The sequence below is a fragment of the Cajanus cajan genome, chromosome 5 (assembly GCF_000230855.2).
Source record: "Cajanus cajan strain Asha chromosome 5, NIPB_CcT2T_4, whole genome shotgun sequence".
NCBI lineage: Eukaryota > Viridiplantae > Streptophyta > Magnoliopsida > Fabales > Fabaceae > Cajanus > Cajanus cajan.
The window spans coordinates 6,031,134-6,049,434 of NC_138521.1; the positions used below are offsets into that span (position 1 = coordinate 6,031,134).

The window sequence follows — 18,301 nt, forward strand, 5'->3', positions numbered from 1 at the left end:
GGTCCTCTACTAATAATTTTTTCTTTTCTTATGATAGTCCTCCACTAATATATATATATATATATATATATATATATATATATATATATATATATATATATATATATATATATATATATATATATATATATTAAGAGTTCATTTGAATATAAGCTACAAACATTTTTTTTAGAATTTTTCTGTTAAAAATAAAAATTATTTTTCAATAAAGAAGTTCTGGAATATTTTTAAATTTATATTGAAATAGACTAATTATTAAATGATTTAGTGATCTGCACCAAAAATTACCTAGTTGAAATATTATTTTTCTAAATGTAGAATCAATTTAAGGAAGCCGATGTTCACATTTTCCATGTCCTATGAATTAGTACAATTATTTTAGACCTAGTATTTCCATGACCTAGTATTGGATATAGTTTTCTCGAATTCTAATAATAATAATAAATAAAAAAATCTACATGAATACGCTGTCTATTTCACGTTTACCACGTTTTAAGAAAATTTATTTTTTTAACATAAATTATCGTTTAAAAAATTAATACACAATTAAATATACTTTCAACTTTATCCTTAATAAGTGTGTGGCTTTTGAACACTATTTTTTCAGCAATTTCTTTTTATTGTATCTTTCAATAAAGATATTTTGATACAATTACACTGCGGATTAAAATTATTAATGCTTTCTTAATCTTTATGTCAAAACATGGATGCATGCAATTTTGTCGCAAGTTGGCTCAAAGTGGTCCTTTTCTTCGCTGTTTAATCAAACCATATTAATTAGAAGAATTCATACTAGTTTTGATGTGAAGACGTGAGATGGTTAATGCCACAAACTTTGCTTTGATTTGATAACCACACCTCTTTAGCTCTACTATATGCCATTCGTAGTTGTGAAAATAGAAAAAATGAAAGGTTTCAAATTATGAGTCGTTAGCACTCATGGATATTTTAGTCTCCATGTAGATCAAATATTAATCATTAATGATTATTTTTATAATAAATATTTGAAAGTTGTGTCTTAAGGGATGTGCGAAAATCTTAAACATTGGTGGGAGTATATTTTGAACATCTTGCGAAATTGGAAAATTCTTAGTTATTGTTTAAATAAATAAATGTGTTACAGTTTCTGAAGAACAATCAATAGCTCGAAAGTTTGTGACATGAAACTGCAACAAATTTATGAGGTCCACTTAGACAAATATTGCTAGGTGTGAACTGCATCTGCTGCTATTATAAAGTTCATTATAGCACTACTTTGTTGAATGGCATGCATCATCATCTCCTTTTATCAACCAATAAATTTAGTTGCTTAAACGGCCATTCAAGTTTCAAAGCTCAAAAGTGAAAGGGCTGCGTTAGGGGTCACGTTTTGAGAATCTTTGGTAAGTGGTCTGTCTCTTCAACCTCTCAAGAAATTCTGTTGGAAAAAACTTTGGCATGCACTTGCTCACTCACCTGGGTCCAGCTCAAACCTTTCTGTTACTCACTCCAACCATTCCCACCAAACTGATAATGATGGTGGAGAACTAGCACGTTTAACGAATCAAAAAAATAAAAAATTGGATGCATGATACATACAGTACATCAAACATTCAATTCACAAAGACAGCAAATCATTTCATTCGAATTACCACGAATCACTTTAACCTTTTACTGGTCAGTTTGCCACATTATTATTTACATACATCTTGGATTTGGGGAACCATTTACAATTACATTTCCCCGGCAAAACATCAATGTTAAAAGTATCCAGTAATGAGTTGGTTCCATTTGATCATCAGAGTGTAGCATCAGTAATTAGGTGGCCGTAATCACCTTCGTTTGGGTACCTTATTGCAGCATAACACAAAAACTGCAGTTCCTATGAGACTTGTTCCGAGATCAATGGGACAAAAAACACCCAATGACACGCAGTATGGTACAAACAAATCAAACTTTTTTAAGTGTCTTTGACTATAACACTACCTCTTGTGTATTGTGATCCTCAATAGATTCTTCCTCAAGTTCTTTTATTAGCCTCTCAATTTGCCTTCTATAAACTGGCATGAAGTGATCACTGATCATTCTCTGTGAAAGTCTAAGTTTACTATATAGAGACCTTGAAGTTAGAAAAATCCCAATCTTAGCCTCACTTAGCTGGCTATTATCTGAACTTACAGAGGTGGGGCTACCATCATTTTCATGCTCGGCGATGTCAGAGTGGAGTGTAACAATGTGCATTATCTTTCCTGGAGGGAAAAATCTGTGGACTTCTTTTATTTCTGGTGCAGAGCTCTGGGTTTGCCCTACTTCCTCTGCTATGGCTGCTTCCTCTTCCCTTATCTCCTTTACAACATCAGTCTCCTCGCCTTCAGGTCCATCATATAGCTCATGCTCCAGTTGTTGCCACAACTCCACTTCACTCATCTGATCCTCGTATCTGTCATGGTCCATCATGTTCTCAATGTCATCGTGATCAACATCCACCTCAGCATCAGGATTGCTTCCATTGCCACATTCAATCTCAGAAGACCACTCTTCTATAGATGAAGATACAGGAAGGTTCATGTTCTTTGCATTAATCGCCTTTGTGGGAGAACCAAGAAGCGGTTCAGAACTTTCAACAATGCTAGAGGTAGAAGATGTAGGGGAACTTCCCCCATCTTTGGAGTTTGAATGACCACTCAAGACTCTGCGACGAGGTCCCATGCATGACCAAGAGGATAAATTGAGATTTGGACGTGTCCATGCTGCCTGAGCCATACTCTTAGCTCTCTTCATCACAACCTGCAGTTTTCAAAAGTCAGGCATGGATTAAAAGCAGATGCACTAGCACTTCTTGCATGATCAGATTGAACAAATCAACCACTAACCTTAAAAGAGAACTAACAAGATTAAAATAATTCTTTCTTCCAAGTTAGTCTGATGATAAAAAGAACAAAATAATTTGTACTTACTTTTTTAACAACTGGATTGCAACATCAATAAATTTTGTTCAAGATAAGATAAGAAAGACCTTTTTTATTTAATTTTCAACAATGGATAGTTTATTTGCCCTGCTTTCAAAGACAATATATTGTTGCATGATAATCAAAAAGTGAATTGACCTTATATAACAGAAGGAAAAAGTACCTGGGTGCCATTAGAAACTGGCTGCAAAATGGCCCCAGCCCCAGCAACTTTTGCTCTAGCAGTGGCAATCGATGGCAGGCGAGAACCTAAAGCTGAAGCAGAACGATAGACAGTACTGAGTATTCTTGTTTGTTCAATTTGATTCCTCAAGTCATTTATCCATGCTGATGCAGTCACCTGAAAATTGAAAAAGTAATTTAAATACACAAATGACAGAGTGACTAAAATGAAATTTTATGAGCTGCAAACATATTCATCATGCAAAAAACATAGTAGCAAGTGTATTGGTTTAACCAATTCCAATACGGCAAGCAAATCAAATCAGGAGCATTGTGAATTTCTGTGTAGGAATAAAACTTCAAGCGAGAGTAACAGGCACAGCCAATGCAAAACTTTTGTTGAATCCCTATAACTTCATGTGAGAATAAGGACATTTATAAGACTGCTTTCTAAAAATCCCACATTTCCTTTGACACAGTTTTGAGAGAACCTAAAATAGTTCATGACCATAAATGTGACTTAAATCCACCAGAATAATGTCCTCTAAACTGTCTGGAGTCATACAATCTAGTACAACATCTGGGTCTGCAAGTCTTAATTACCCTTCCCCAATGTATCTCCAACAAATATCATCAAATGTCGGTCAATAAATCAAGACTAAAAGCATTTTCCAATACAAGATGCTAAGTATCACAACCTCAGAACGCAAGTCATCTACAGAAGCAGCTGAGAATGTAGGCACCAGATCAGCTCCATTTATAATAGATGTAATAAAACTATCGCCAGACTCTGCCAACTCCCATGTCATACAAGCAGCTGCAAGAGTAACAAGATGTCAGGTTCAAGAGACTTGCTGTCAATATTAATCCCAAAGTGTTCTAGGATACTACCCTTTCAAATTGAAAATAAAAGTGTAGAATCATATAAACCCAAAAAATATAATAATATATATAAGAAAGACATACCTGGAGCAAATGTAACACATGTGGCGACAGACAGTTCCTTTCTCTCTCTCAAAACATAAGTTAGAATTGCTGCAGTGCCTCCACCCAAAGAGTGCCCTACAATCTGTGTTTAAAAAATCTTTTAAAAAGAAATCCACAAAACTACATTACAGGTACTAGCTATGCATGCTAGATCACAATAATAATATATATATACATACATATATATATATATATATATATATATATTCACAATTAAAAAGATGATATTATGGTCTAACAGGGAAGTGTCTGTCAAAAGGAATATTTAGTCAAATGAGCAGGGGATATTATAAAAAGAAACAACTTTACCTTAACTTTATAGTTAGGGTAGTGGCCAAGTGCTTCAAGGAGACAAGGAGTTGCAAGCTTTGCAATCCATCGAGCAGCAGCAACCATTCCACAATGTGCATAACCTAAAACCAAATCACTGACACCCCCCTGATGAACAACAGTGTGATGAAATGGTACAACATTTCCTGTAACAGCTGTGAGAGTATCCTTGATACTATGTGTGCCACGAATCAATAACAAAAGGCATCTCATGTCATGATCAGCTATTATTGTAAAAGCTGGTTTCAAAATCTGCATTACAAATGAACACACAAGTTTAAACATACATTTTTTACCAAATGAATACAGCTTACTGACATGGTAGCAAGTTTTACTTATTTATCTGTATCTGATCCATTTGAGCCACCCTACCCCCTTCAAGATAAAAAATAAAAAAGAAAGAAAAAACTTGCATAAATATTCCAAAAATGAAACAAAAAGAAAACCCCTAATAGCCCCAACTACCTCTTTTTGATCCCATATTTTCTCAGTCTAAAACAACATCCTCTGTTGCTTCAGCCTTCCATCCTTCCTCAAAAGAAAATGTAGTCAAAACGGTACAGATATTGAACTATTATCAATTTTTCCTAAAATTCAAACAAAACTTACTCCTGCTTTGGCTTCCCTAAGGAGAACATTTTGTTCTGTGTAGCCAGTTTCTTCTAGAAACAAGGGAAAGGGTTTCTTCGAAAAATGCCAACACAGTGTCAACAAGTTTAAGAAATACTTGAGTTCAGCAGTAATCTCAGATCCTTTCAGCTGTACACTGTCGTTACCACAAAAAACACTGTCAATTTGACAGTTCCCCTGCAAAGCATAATTTAGAAACTAAGTCAAACTTAAATAAATTAGAAAAAGGAATCATCAAAACCACACACCACATTTTTCATGTCAAATAAGGCTGATGTTCTGTGAGTATCAATAGTTTATTATCTTAGGGTCCATTTGGATTAGAAGTAAAAAATGATTATGGAATTTTGAACTTTGCCTGGACGTTACAAAGTATAACTAGTTAACTAGTTTCTGAATTATAATTGTTGGGAATTGGGATACATTTAGAAAATTGCAGGGTCCAACCTGCCAATTTTTTTATTTATTTTTATTTTTTGAGGATTGCAGACCTTGCTTGAAAAACTAGTAGGTCTTAGTTCTTGCTCAAAATCATTTTTCTTGGCTGTAAAAAGCTAATGATGAGTTACTTCAATAGAATGCACTCCTAAATCCTAATATTTATCAATTTTAAACACCTTACGTCTTAACCACACAACAAATACTGTAAGCATTTAATTTGGACAGGCTGGATTGTTTGAGTGGCCAAAATCTAAACAAACATGGCATTGACATCCAACCACGAGCATTGAAAAAGAAGATATGCAACTACTATACTTGAACAACAGCTTAATATGAACAAATTAAACTGGCACAAAGTCAATATTACGGAGCAATTTCTTATCTACTTATGTAAAGCTGAGATGAGGAAATTCAGTAGTCCAGGACTTCAGGCTAATAAATTAATATGTCTTCCAAGGATAGCAAGAAATTGATCTACCTCCAAAAAAATTGCTTAATATATGATTTAAATCAAGATCAAATATACAAGGTTGCACAAGTCATGAGAACAACCTTGGAAGGGTTCATTTTGTAGAAAATAGTCCGAACTCCAACTTATATTTAGCCATATTACTCTCCTAGAAAGTATAATAGAAATTATATCATGTAAATCATAAAATCCAAGAATAATCTAATACGACAACATGAAAGTGTTAATGATTAACAGCAGCAGTTCAAATTTTGCAAATGATAATCCCAATCCACTGCTGTGATGTTGCAAAGCCGTAGAAAAGCAAAACAAAAACAACACCCATGAAAAAAAAATCATATTTAAGGAACACTTCAGAGAGAATATAAATTATAACACTGTTCTCCAAATGTAGGATTATTTCTTTAAAGACCATAATTTTTTTTTATTGAGCTGGTGAGCATTAAATTAGCCTTCCAACCATTCAGTCATCAACAATGTTATTTACACATGAAAAAGTTCACATCACTCACATAACTTTCATGACCACCGTCCATTATTCTTTCTCTTTATCTCTCTCTCCCTCTCATTCATCAAAGTCAGTGATGTGTACTTTGTTAGGTGAATTATGTGAGTGGTACACATTAAGTGCAGGTTGCAGGTTGCAACTACCATTTTTGTTCAATTATAGATCTACCTGTAAAATATGCATCTGTCTTTCCTACAAATATACCAACTCTTTATTCTACTTATTACTTAAATGCATCCAAAGTTATAAATAGATAAACAAAATGCCACGGCTTTCCTGCTTATTCAGTTGCTTCAAACACAAAAGCAAAATCTACTCATTGTCATTACCTGTCTCTTTAGAAGAAAGCTGATACCAAACGCCAAATCCCCAATGGGCCATTTCCCAAGTGTCTCTGAATAAGTGAACCTGAGAGTCTCCGACAATGTTGAAATTGTCTCCAACCATGTAGCAGGGGCTTGGATTAACCGATGAGAAACACGATCACCACCTAATGGCGTATCAGTGGGCGTGTCAGTGGGCGTATCACTGCCATTTTCTTCACCATCTTCATCGATGGCATCGTCAGTCTGCAATTTCCTATTCAATGTGTAGTACAGAAGGGCAGCTGCACCTGCTGCAGTAGCCATGGTTGCAGTTGCCATCAGTTTACTATCCCTATAATCCAAAAAAAAAAAAAAAAAAACTTCATCAGGAAAACGATTCATAACAGAAAACTGTGATACAATTTCCCAATACAAGCCAACTTCAAATCCTTTATTTTCAATCAGCCGTGATCAAATCAAACAAAACAAACCAAAAACATTTGTTTTTCATAGGGGGCATCAAAATAACAAAGGGAAAAAAAAATTAAAACTTGAACTAGAAGGGAAATCTGGTTGGTGGGTTAATTCGACAATTTCAGCTGCCATGGAACTATAATTTCAAAACACCGATTCATTCGATTGATCAATTAATAAAATCAGAATAATTAGGATCAAAATGAATTAAGAGAATGAAACAAAAATCGGAGCAACCTGAAGAACATGAAGACACACCGAAACCCAAAACCCTAAATCTTCCAAAATCAGGATAAAAAATTTATAAAAATAGAGGAATGAACTTACCTGAATAACGTGATTTTGGAGAAATTTGAAGAGGGGGAAATTAGCTTGGGTACGAAGGGACCATAGATAGCACCGAAGCAATTTTGTGTTTCGATGTCTGTTTTTATTCTGTTGAATAATAATAATATTAAAACAATAATATAGTAATAATAAACTTTGCAGTTTTCTTTGAACCTGGACGAAGCAACAAGAAATTAAGAATAGTATTTTTTGAATGTGTTTAATGGACACGTGGCGCGTGCATATGGAGTGAAAACAGACCACGTCAATGTAGTGTTAGATGATAAGTTACACCAGCAAATTCACACGTCATATTGTCTCTCTCTAATTTCATTACTTAACAAATTACAGGTTAAAACTTATAACTTTAAATTGTTATTACTTGTTACAACCAGTTCAAGATATTCCTTCAAATTGTTGGCAAGTCTAACTAAAAATAAAGAAAATTGTTAACATGTTATTCTTTTATATAATGAAGGTTAAATCTACATTTTCATGTTTTTAATTATTTCATTTCCTTTCCATCCAATCACTAACTTAATTTTAGTGATTATTTTAAATATAATTTATATATTTAAATATAATATTTATAATTTACTATAAATTTCAGTTATATGTCATAAATATTTAATATTTGGAAACGTTGCAATTTTAATTAGACAGTTTATGCCATATAAGCGTCTAATTTGACGTGATATTATTTATTTATTTATTTTTACAAGTAAAATTTTTCAATATTTTATTACCATATTTATAAATATTAAATGTTAATAATTTACTGCTTCATATTAAATAATTTTATTTTTCATATCAAATAATTTAACTTATAAAAAATAAATAATTATTTAAATACAAATTAAAAGTTAATTTAATAGTATTTGAATATTATTTTTAGATTTGAAATAAAGTACATTAAAAAATAAATACTCATTTATTAGTCATTATTTTTAATAATAAATATTTTTTATAAATATCGTGATTAAAAGAAAATTAACGGTAAAACTAAAATTATCCATTTTTTAAATGTATAACATAAAATTAAGTAATTAAAACTACGAAGACGAAAATTACCTAATTAAGGGGACCAATAAAATTAGGTTCAGAATAGAAATATTAACAATGGCAGTATGTTTTAATTAATTTCTTTTTATTGATAGTTATAAGAAAAAAAATATCGTGAACGACATTTTTTTTTTGGTATCTTTAACGGTATGTTTAAGCTAAAAGAAAGAAAATAGAAGAAACAAACATGAACAATAATTACCTAATATTATCATGTGTGCAATAAACAATATATATATATATATATATATATATATATATATATATATAATTAAAAATAAAATAAATAGTTTTATATGAAGTGGGATTCATCCACTTCAAAAGTAAATTTAATTAAACTTACTCTACTCAATAATTTTGTTTTATACCAAATTTGAATAATCTAATTGTTGAATTAAAAGTTTTTAATGTATAGATTAAGTTTGTAAACTTTTACAAATTTTAAAAATTATTTGATATTCTATTTCATTAATTTAAATTAAAATATAAAATATTTTTATGATTATTCATCAATTTGAATTAATAAAATGGAGTATCAAATAATTTTAAATTTTTTATAAAAAATTGTGAAAATAATATATATATATATATATATTAAGAACTTTTAATTCAACGATTGGATTATTAAAACTTGATATAAGACATAAATTATTGAATGAAATAAGTTGATTCCTCTTCTTTTTATATTTTAAAATTATATTTTAGACTTGTAAAAAATTATTTAAATTATTATATAAAATTCTTTTATTATTGACAATTTCTTTTAAATAAAACTTTTGAAATTTCATTTAGATGTTAAAAAAGTAAAATAGAATGGGATAAAACTAAAAAGGATAATATATGATGACAATGTAAGATATTTCACAAAAAAAAATACTATGACTAATTATGAATATAATGTGGAACATAATGTACGAAATGCACACATACAAATAAGAGAAAAAGAAAAGAGATAGGCACATAAAGAGAGAAGCGAGACAAGAGAGGGAGTCATTATGGGTGCAAGGAGTTCTAGGGTGAGGTCACTTCTTTCTTCTTCTCTCACTTCCTTGATACTTTCAAAGAAACTGATATGTGAAGTATTTTTCAAAGGTGAGAAAAGGTGTGGGGAGTGTATAAGACACAATCTATATCGAAGATAAGAAGTTGCGAGTGAATATTCCAAAATACAATAAAGGAGCCCAAAAAAGGGGGAAAGGCCAAAAGCTCTTCAAAATCAAATTGAAGATGCTAGGATGAAGGCAAAGGGAAAAGACCATTAGTGGAAACAAATAGAGTGACCGTTTGTTAATCCTACTAAATTGATTGCCCAAGCTGTAAGAAAAATTGGTTGATTCAAGAAGGGGTGAATTGAATTTTACAAAAAAAAATTTAAAGTTTTTGGACAAAACTTTTCTAAAGACTTTCTAATGAGCCAAATTGATTTTTTAGCCTATGTGAGATGTTATGTTGAAAATTCTTGTTAATGTGAGTTTAGAATCTAATACCTCTACATGTAATGATTACGAATTATAACACACATTACTTAGCATGCTATCATGAAAATTAATTAAATAGGACATCATAGTTTATCTTATCCTAGTTTATCTTATCCTATATAAAGCTTATAAATACCCAATCACCCTCCCCCATTCCTCATGCCCAAAAACCCACAAATGTCTCCCCTATTCCTCACACCCCAAAACTCACAAATGTCTCCCCCACTTACTCAAATTCTTTCCCTCTCTCACTCTCATTTTTCCTTTCCTTTTTCTAAACACCACATCATCCTTTTTCACCTTCTTCATCCAATAAACAACCTTTATAAAAGAATACTTGAGTAGTTGCATTGAAGAGGCAAGTCAAAGAACATTTAGGTTGAACCATAAGTGATTAGTAAAAGAATATTTGTATATTTGTAAAAGATAGTGAAACTTAATCAAGTTGATTAAGAATTGGACATAGTTTCAATGATTAAGACAAATCAATATAAAAATATTTTGTATTCTTTACTCTCAACTTTTTATCTACACTCTTAAAGTTTAGATACTACTTTACTATTTTGAAAAAAGTATTATATTTTTTATTAACACCATTCAGCCTTTTTTTTATAGTGTCTTTCTTTTCTCCACTTTGAATCACTACTCCTAATAAATTTAAGAATATTTACCTTCACTTTTCCCAAACACTTCTCTCTCCTTATGCTTTCTTTCACTCCTCATAGGATTTCTTTCTCTTTATGCCTTCTGCAGTTCCCTTTTCCATCATTTTCATCAAACCCCTTATCACTTACATAATAAGAGTAAGAAGACTTGAGTTTTTTCTTCTTTCTTTCTACACTTTATGACTTCTCATTAATCTTTTAGGTATTTTTTTAATCCCTTTAAACCTCACTTTCAACCATCTCTCACTATTCTTTTGTAATCTCTCAATTTATTTCAAAATCTTTGTCATGATTTTAGTTATCTTTAGAGAAGGTGGATCACTATCCTTACTAAAAAAAGTCATACCCATGCTAGAAGTGTTAGCACAAAAATAACAAAAATATTTAGATTTCACCACTTACTAAATATTTACACTACTTTTTTTGTGTGTCACACTTTAAAATTTTTTTTCTCTAATGACATTTCTTGCATTTTCCCTCACTTTGTCCATATTTTGATGCTTTAGAAATACTTGAACCAACAAATCAATAATATTTTGTTCAAAGTGAAAAACATAACAAACCTAAGTTTAACTCAAGAATCTAAAAATAGGAAAATTCTAAGAAAAAAAAAACTTGGGGAAATTTAAATACAAACAACAAAAGATGAAAGAAAAAAAAAGGAAAACTCAAAAGAAATGTTGACAATAAATAAATAAATAAATAAACACAAAGTCAAAAGGTCTACACAAAACAAAATATTCAACAAATTTTACCTTGTGGAGAATTAGTATACTTAAATGAGCAAAATGACTCTAAAATTGTATGATAGGAAAAGAATTTATAAAAATAGTAGAAGGACTTTCTAAAGGACAAATTGTTTTATTCTCAAATATTAATTTTATTTATATTTTGATCTTACTTTTTTTTTCGACATTTTCATTCTGACCCCTATTTTTGTTATTGTACTTTTGCCCAATTTTTTTAAATATATATTTTTTTTCTTTTTAACTCTTAATATTTGCAAATAAGTCTTCAAAGTTTTCAACATTTCCAAAAACACTCAACCTCATTCGAATAATTTGTTTATGGATCACATTCGTGTTCTTGCACACAACCAAAAAAAATGAACATTTTGAAGATGTTCTTTTCCAATGTCCAACCACTAAAAATAAAAATCAATAATATGTGCCTAACCAAAGTAAAATCAATATAATTTCACTAAGTATACTCCTAAATTCATCAAAACAAGTCATTATGCAGCACAAAAACACCAAACCACATATATACGAATGAATCAAAGATGAGAATTATGAAAATACAATAAGAATAAGGAAGAATACAAAAGAAGACTCAAACTCCACTAATTGAACCAAAATTAGTGTCAAAACAATCACAAATACAAATATAACAAAACCTAACAAAGAAGAAACACAAAAGACAAAGAAAACTTGAAGAATTTTTGAATCAACCTCTTTAGCTTTGCTCCAATTTCTACTTGATTCAATTTTATTATTTTTTATGTTTATCTAGGCTCTTGATATCAAATGATACAAAATCCCCATGGTTAGGATCCAAAACAACAACAAATTCACAATTTACATGAAACTAGAGAACACAGGACTCGATTAATTTGGGAAAAATTAAAATTAAAATTAAATGAGAATAGAAATGGAAGATTAAAACCATAATTTGTGATGAATTGATGAGCTAAGTAATATTCGTCACAAGAATATAAAAAAAAATTAAGATAAGAATTAAAATAACTCTCAAGAATTAGAGAGAAAGTTTCTTATACAAGTTTGTGTCTTGCAAGAATGAGTTAAAACTAGAACAATAGCACTATTTATACCCTGGACTTACTTAGTACACATCAAAGCCCAATAACTAAAAAGTCCAAGATTGACTCAAATGTATACATATATAAAAAAAGAAACTTTAATGAAATAGGTGCCCCTTCGTGATCCACAGTAGGCATTCCTTCAACGTAGATCATGCAAAATAATTGGGCAAAGTTTGTCCTAAAGACTCCTTCCTTCTTCCCGATATCTACAAGTTAGTGGATAATTTCTTAGATATCATTAGATAGTCTATATAGTATCATTAGATAGATTTTTCTGTCCATATATAGTATCAATGCTTTAAATAAATGTCTATATATAGTATCATTAGATAGATTTTTCTGTCCATATATACAACAACTCTACTAATACATATACTTAAATTAAATGTTTCTCACACTTTAGTCTCCTTATCAAACAAATATCATCACCATCATTCCCTTCTACTGAAAAAGGTTTGACTGGATTAATTGTGATTGGTATGTAGTTATTTTATTTCATCTTGTTTAATTTTACAAGTTAATTACCGATCAATCAAACCGAATACAGTTTCACTAAAGTGACTTCCTCCCCCTAATGCTTTCACGTCATTTTAGCAAATAAAAAAGAAAAAAAAGAAAAGAAAAAAAGTGTCACTTTTTTAAATAGAAGCCCACACCTTATTCTAGTCTACGATGACCATCTTTATCTGTCTTCTGATATGAAAGAGTTACCTTTATCATATACAGCCCGAAAGTCATGTAGGCCCTCTGAGACATGCATGGCAGTTCTGATTCTCTGTTTCTTCTACCACCTTCGTCATACATGCACTTGAAGCTAGCCACGTTGCTTTTTCTTAATGTTTTTTCTACACACAATCAAAAAAACTAATCCTTATCAAGATATTTAAAAACTTAATTATCTATAATCATGTTAGAGTTAGAGTGATATTTTTATCCATGATCTTATAATGAAATCAAATGTGGTAGCTAGCATTTCCCATCAGTGCAATGGGACACATCGATCATTACAGTAGAGGGACCAGTGTGTCTTTATTGCCTAGACTTAAAAACGTGGTCCGCTGAATAGTTGAATTGTGGGGATCAATGGGACCCAAATTATCTCTCTCTTTTTATACGTGTTTTGCTTCTTGTCCTTTCAATGAAAAATATATATGTAGATGAACGAAAATATAATTGGAGAGATAATATTTTAATCCCATGCATGGCAATTTTTTTAATAGGAAAACATGAAAGTGCAAACAAAAAGGGACAATTGATTTCTATTCCCTGATTGATGAATACAACTGCAGGGTTGTGGACCTTAATGTGTATTCGATCTACAGCTTTTGTGTGAAGCAAATCTTATTGAGGACCAGCTTTTGTGCATGAAAAAACAAGTCAATGGTTTATGGCTTGGCTTTTACTTCAACAGTTAAACCCAACACTATTTTCAATAAAGAACAAAAAGTCATTACATCATGCCATGGTTTCACTTTCACTTTCACACTTTAAATTAGTGAGCTGTGTATTTTAATTAAAAAGTAAAAAACTACTTACTAAATATAAGTATTCAAAATTGAATAATTAAAATTTTGGTTATATACATAAAACTTTTTTTAAAATAGTTAAATTTTTTATTAACAATTTTCATTTTATTCTTATATTTTAAAGAATGCATTTCGCATTTTGAAGAAACCAATAATAAAAAACAACCAAATCCTACCTTTCTCTTATAGCTCGTGAGATCTATATTTGTCCAATCGCAATTATAGGTGCCTCTGGAAGTTAGGGCCACTGCCCGTAACTCTCCAGTGTTGTGGGTATTTTAAAAATATATATTAAAAAGAATAATTAACATTTTTCATAGAAATTTACCTATATTCTATATATTGTTCATTGTAATTATTGCTAAAAAGTACAATTGGTAATTTTCTAAAAAGCGAAAAAATGTACAGTAGGATTTAAGTAAAAGAAATCAATTATACATACGTCTAAAGTTGACAATTTTTAAACCAACTTGTGTTGGTATGAATCACGAGAAGTATATATTGTTTAATTAAGTAGTTAGAGATACATGTAGAAAATTCAAGTTAGATGGGATGTTTATCTATTTAATTTATGCTTGAATATCAATTAAAATCACATTTAATTGAAAAATACATTCTAATACAAAAAAGTAAAAGTTTATGATTGTAATTTTTTTTTCCAATTATAGTTGAGTTCAATTCAATTGATTCTAAAATACATTAGTATTAATGTTTGTTAAATTTTTAAAAGAGATAATCTCGTATCTGACAGATAATGTTCCTTAATAATAAATCAAATATTTTTTAATTCACTATTCAATTTCAGAAAATGTTGTTGGATTATGTTGTTTTTAGGTGGGATTATGGTTAGATTATAGCTAAATTGAAAAACTAATTAAAAAGTTGTTAAATTAAAAATATTTTAAATATCATATAATATATTTAATAATAAAATAATAAATTATAAATTAGGTAAAATTATAGAATATAACGTAATCATATTAAAAAATTGAATTGATAAATAAATATTTTTTTAGTATACCCAAATAAATATAAAACTAAAATAATATTCAAAAGAAAAAATTGTGTATCAGCTCAAAAAAAGATTTGAGAAGTAAAAATAAAATTACTAAACAACTATATATAGGGCAGAGTTACACACATAATTAAATTAAATACAAGAAATTTGTAACAGCCCAAGCAACCCGCATGAGGATATTGTCCGCTTTGGCCCACGGCCGCACGGTTTTGCTCTTGGCCGCACGCCAAGAGCAAAACCGTGCGGCCGTGGGCCAAAGCGGACAATATCCTCATGCGGGTTGCTTGGGCTGTTACATTGGTATCAGAGCCGGGGCCCGGATCGGTGTGCCAGCGAGGGCGCTGGACTCCCTTGAGGGGGGGTGGATATAGTCCCACATCGGTTAGGAAGGCGAACGAAGCATGCCATTTATATGGGTGTGGATACCTTCCTTGTGAGGAGGCCTTTTGGGGTGGCATGCGTGTCATCGCCAAGAGCAAAACCGTGCGGCCGTGGGCCAAAGCGGACAATATCCTCATGCGGGTTGCTTGGGCTGTTACATTGGTATCAGAGCCGGGGCCCGGATCGGTGTGCCAGCGAGGGCGCTGGACTCCCTTGAGGGGGGGTGGATATAGTCCCACATCGGTTAGGAAGGCGAACGAAGCATGCCATATATATGGGTGTGGATACCTTCCTTGTGAGGAGGCCTTTTGGGGTGGCATGCGTGTCATCGCCAAGAGCAAAACCGTGCGGCCGTGGGCCAAAGCGGACAATATCCTCATGCGGGTTGCTTGGGCTGTTACATTGGTATCAGAGCCGGGGCCCGGATCGGTGTGCCAGCGAGGGCGCTGGACTCCCTTGAGGGGGGGTGGATATAGTCCCACATCGGTTAGGAAGGCGAACGAAGCATGCCATATATATGGGTGTGGATACCTTCCTTGTGAGGAGGCCTTTTGGGGTGGCATGCGTGTCATCGCCAAGAGCAAAACCGTGCGGCCGTGGGCCAAAGCGGACAATATCCTCATGCGGGTTGCTTGGGCTGTTACATTGATATAGTCCCACATCGGTTAGGAAGGCGAACGAAGCATGCCATATATATGGGTGTGGATACCTTCCTTGTGAGGAGGCCTTTTGGGGTGGCATGCGTGTCATCGCCAAGAGCAAAACCGTGCGGCCGTGGGCCAAAGCGGACAATATCCTCATGCGGGTTGCTTGGGCTGTTACATTAGTATCAGAGCCGGGGCCCGGATCGGTGTGCCAGCGAGGGCGCTGGACTCCCTTGAGGGGGGGTGGATATAGTCCCACATCGGTTAGGAAGGCGAACGAAGCATGCCATATATATGGGTGTGGATACCTTCCTTGTGAGGAGGCCCTTAGGGATGCCATGAGGGCATTGCCTAGGACAAAACCCTGAGGCCTGAGGGCAAAGGGGACAATATCTTGCCATGTGGGGTCGCTGCGCTACTCTGATGGGTTGGCAGGACTTGCCTTGGAGGAGGCCTTTTGGGGTGGCATGCGTGTCATCGCCAAGAGCAAAACCGTGCGGCCGTGGGCCAAAGCGGACAATATCCTCATGCGGGTTGCTTGGGCTGTTACAAAATTAATATATTATTTTGTGTGAAGTCTCTCGTATTTATAAGCTATAAATTACTTGAAGTAGTTTATGAAAATAAGTTAAAAGTAATTAAACTAAAATGACATATTAAATATTTTTTATTTTAATTAAATTAATTTATAAGAGTGTTTATTATGGTGAAATTTGATTAAGATAATTAAATACAAAAAATTTATTTAAGTAGGACTCGAAATCTTCTAAAATCATGTGGATCTTTTTTTATTGGTTTTCAACTTAAAATAAAGTAGAGAGGGGGGGAGAGAGAGAGATTTTGTATAAATGTAAAATAGTAAGAATTTGGAGAAAAAATTAAAATCAAAAAGTAAAAAATATTAAGTTTAGAAAAGAAATGAAAATTAACAAGTGAAAAGTTAAGTTTTGAGAATAATAAGTAATTGGAGAAAAAGATTGAAAACAAATCTAAATTATTAGAAAGAAAATGGTGATTATTAACATTATCTTAACTCGTTAATCCGTAAATATCATTGAAACTTAAGATATGTAGGTGTTTACAAGTTTCAAACATGAATCACGAGTTACTATGATGTTACTAACCATTATTTCCTTTTTAATGATTTAGAGAAGAAATGAAAATCAAGAAGTGATAAGTTAGGTTTGGAAAAAAATAAATAAAGAGAAAGAGAATGAAAACAAATATAAATTATTATAAAGGAAATGGTGATTGGTAATATTGTAGTACCTCATTAATCCGTGAGTGTTGTTGGAATTTAAAATACGTAAGATGTTTACAAGTGCCAACCATGGATTAATGACCAACCATTATCTCTTTTCTAATAATTTATATTTGTTGTCAATTTTTTTTATCTCTACTTGTTCTTCTCCTAACTTAACTTTTCACTTCTTAATCTTTATTTCTTCTCCAAACTTAATTTTCTCATTTCTTAATCTCAAATTTTTCTCTAAACTCTTACTATTTTATATTTATGCAAAATCTCTCTCTTTTTTACTTTATTTAAAATTAAAAACCAATAAATTATTAGTCCAAACAAAAAGAATCAACACAATTTTAAAGGATTATGAGCCTTACTAAAATACACAATAGGTTATTTGTATTTAATTAATGAAATCAAATTCTACCAAAAACAAAGAGTGAAATAACTTATAAGTTATCTAATGTCTAACAAAACACACTCTAAACATTATTCAAAAGTTATTTTTTAAAAAAATAAGGAAAGGTCACACCTTAAAATTGGATCTAATTATTTTAAAATGAGATAATTGTACTTTAAAGAATAAAGCACAATAATAGCTATTTATTAAAAAAATTAATAGTTAATATTATAATTAATTTTAACTTTTATTTTATCATAAATTTTAATAATTAAGTTTCTAATCAATAATTACCACTGCATTCCATGCTTGAAATCACTTTCCTCAATTTATAAGAATTACTTCAAATTTGTGATGAAATATATGAATTAATTGTGTAAAAAAATCTTATTTGTAATATCATATGACGAGGATCAGTCTTTCTTATGAAATCACGAGAAAAACATCTCTTTCCTTGGATTTAAAATAAAAATCTCTTTACTAG

At 31.6% G+C, this 18,301-nt stretch overlaps 1 protein-coding gene across 1 annotated transcript; it reads right to left on the reverse strand.

The window, feature by feature from the left end:
- Positions 1-1,758: 1,758 nt before the first annotated feature.
- Positions 1,759-7,741, reverse strand: LOC109812587 (Alpha/Beta hydrolase fold-containing protein). Its single transcript, XM_020376579.3, has 8 exons — positions 7,582-7,741; positions 6,805-7,132; positions 5,037-5,234; positions 4,407-4,679; positions 4,077-4,179; positions 3,809-3,927; positions 3,112-3,288; positions 1,759-2,766 (listed from the first exon to the last, which is right to left on the reverse strand). Exons 2-8 carry the CDS (start codon positions 7,117-7,119, stop codon positions 1,954-1,956), a joined length of 1,998 nt encoding a protein of 665 aa, XP_020232168.1. The 5' UTR covers positions 7,120-7,132; positions 7,582-7,741; the 3' UTR covers positions 1,759-1,953.
- Between the last annotated feature and the right edge of the window lie 10,560 nt (positions 7,742-18,301).

Coding starts and splice junctions, on each gene's coding strand:
- LOC109812587 (XM_020376579.3), bottom strand. CDS start 7,119: ATGGCAACTGCAACCATGGCTACTGCAGCAGGTGCAGCTGCCCTTCTG. Junction 5,235..6,804: donor GCTTTCTTCTAAAGAGACAG/GTAATGACAATG, acceptor TATGCTTTGCAG/GGGAACTGTCAAATTGACAG. Junction 2,767..3,111: donor CAGTTTCTAATGGCACCCAG/GTACTTTTTCCT, acceptor TGAAAACTGCAG/GTTGTGATGAAGAGAGCTAA.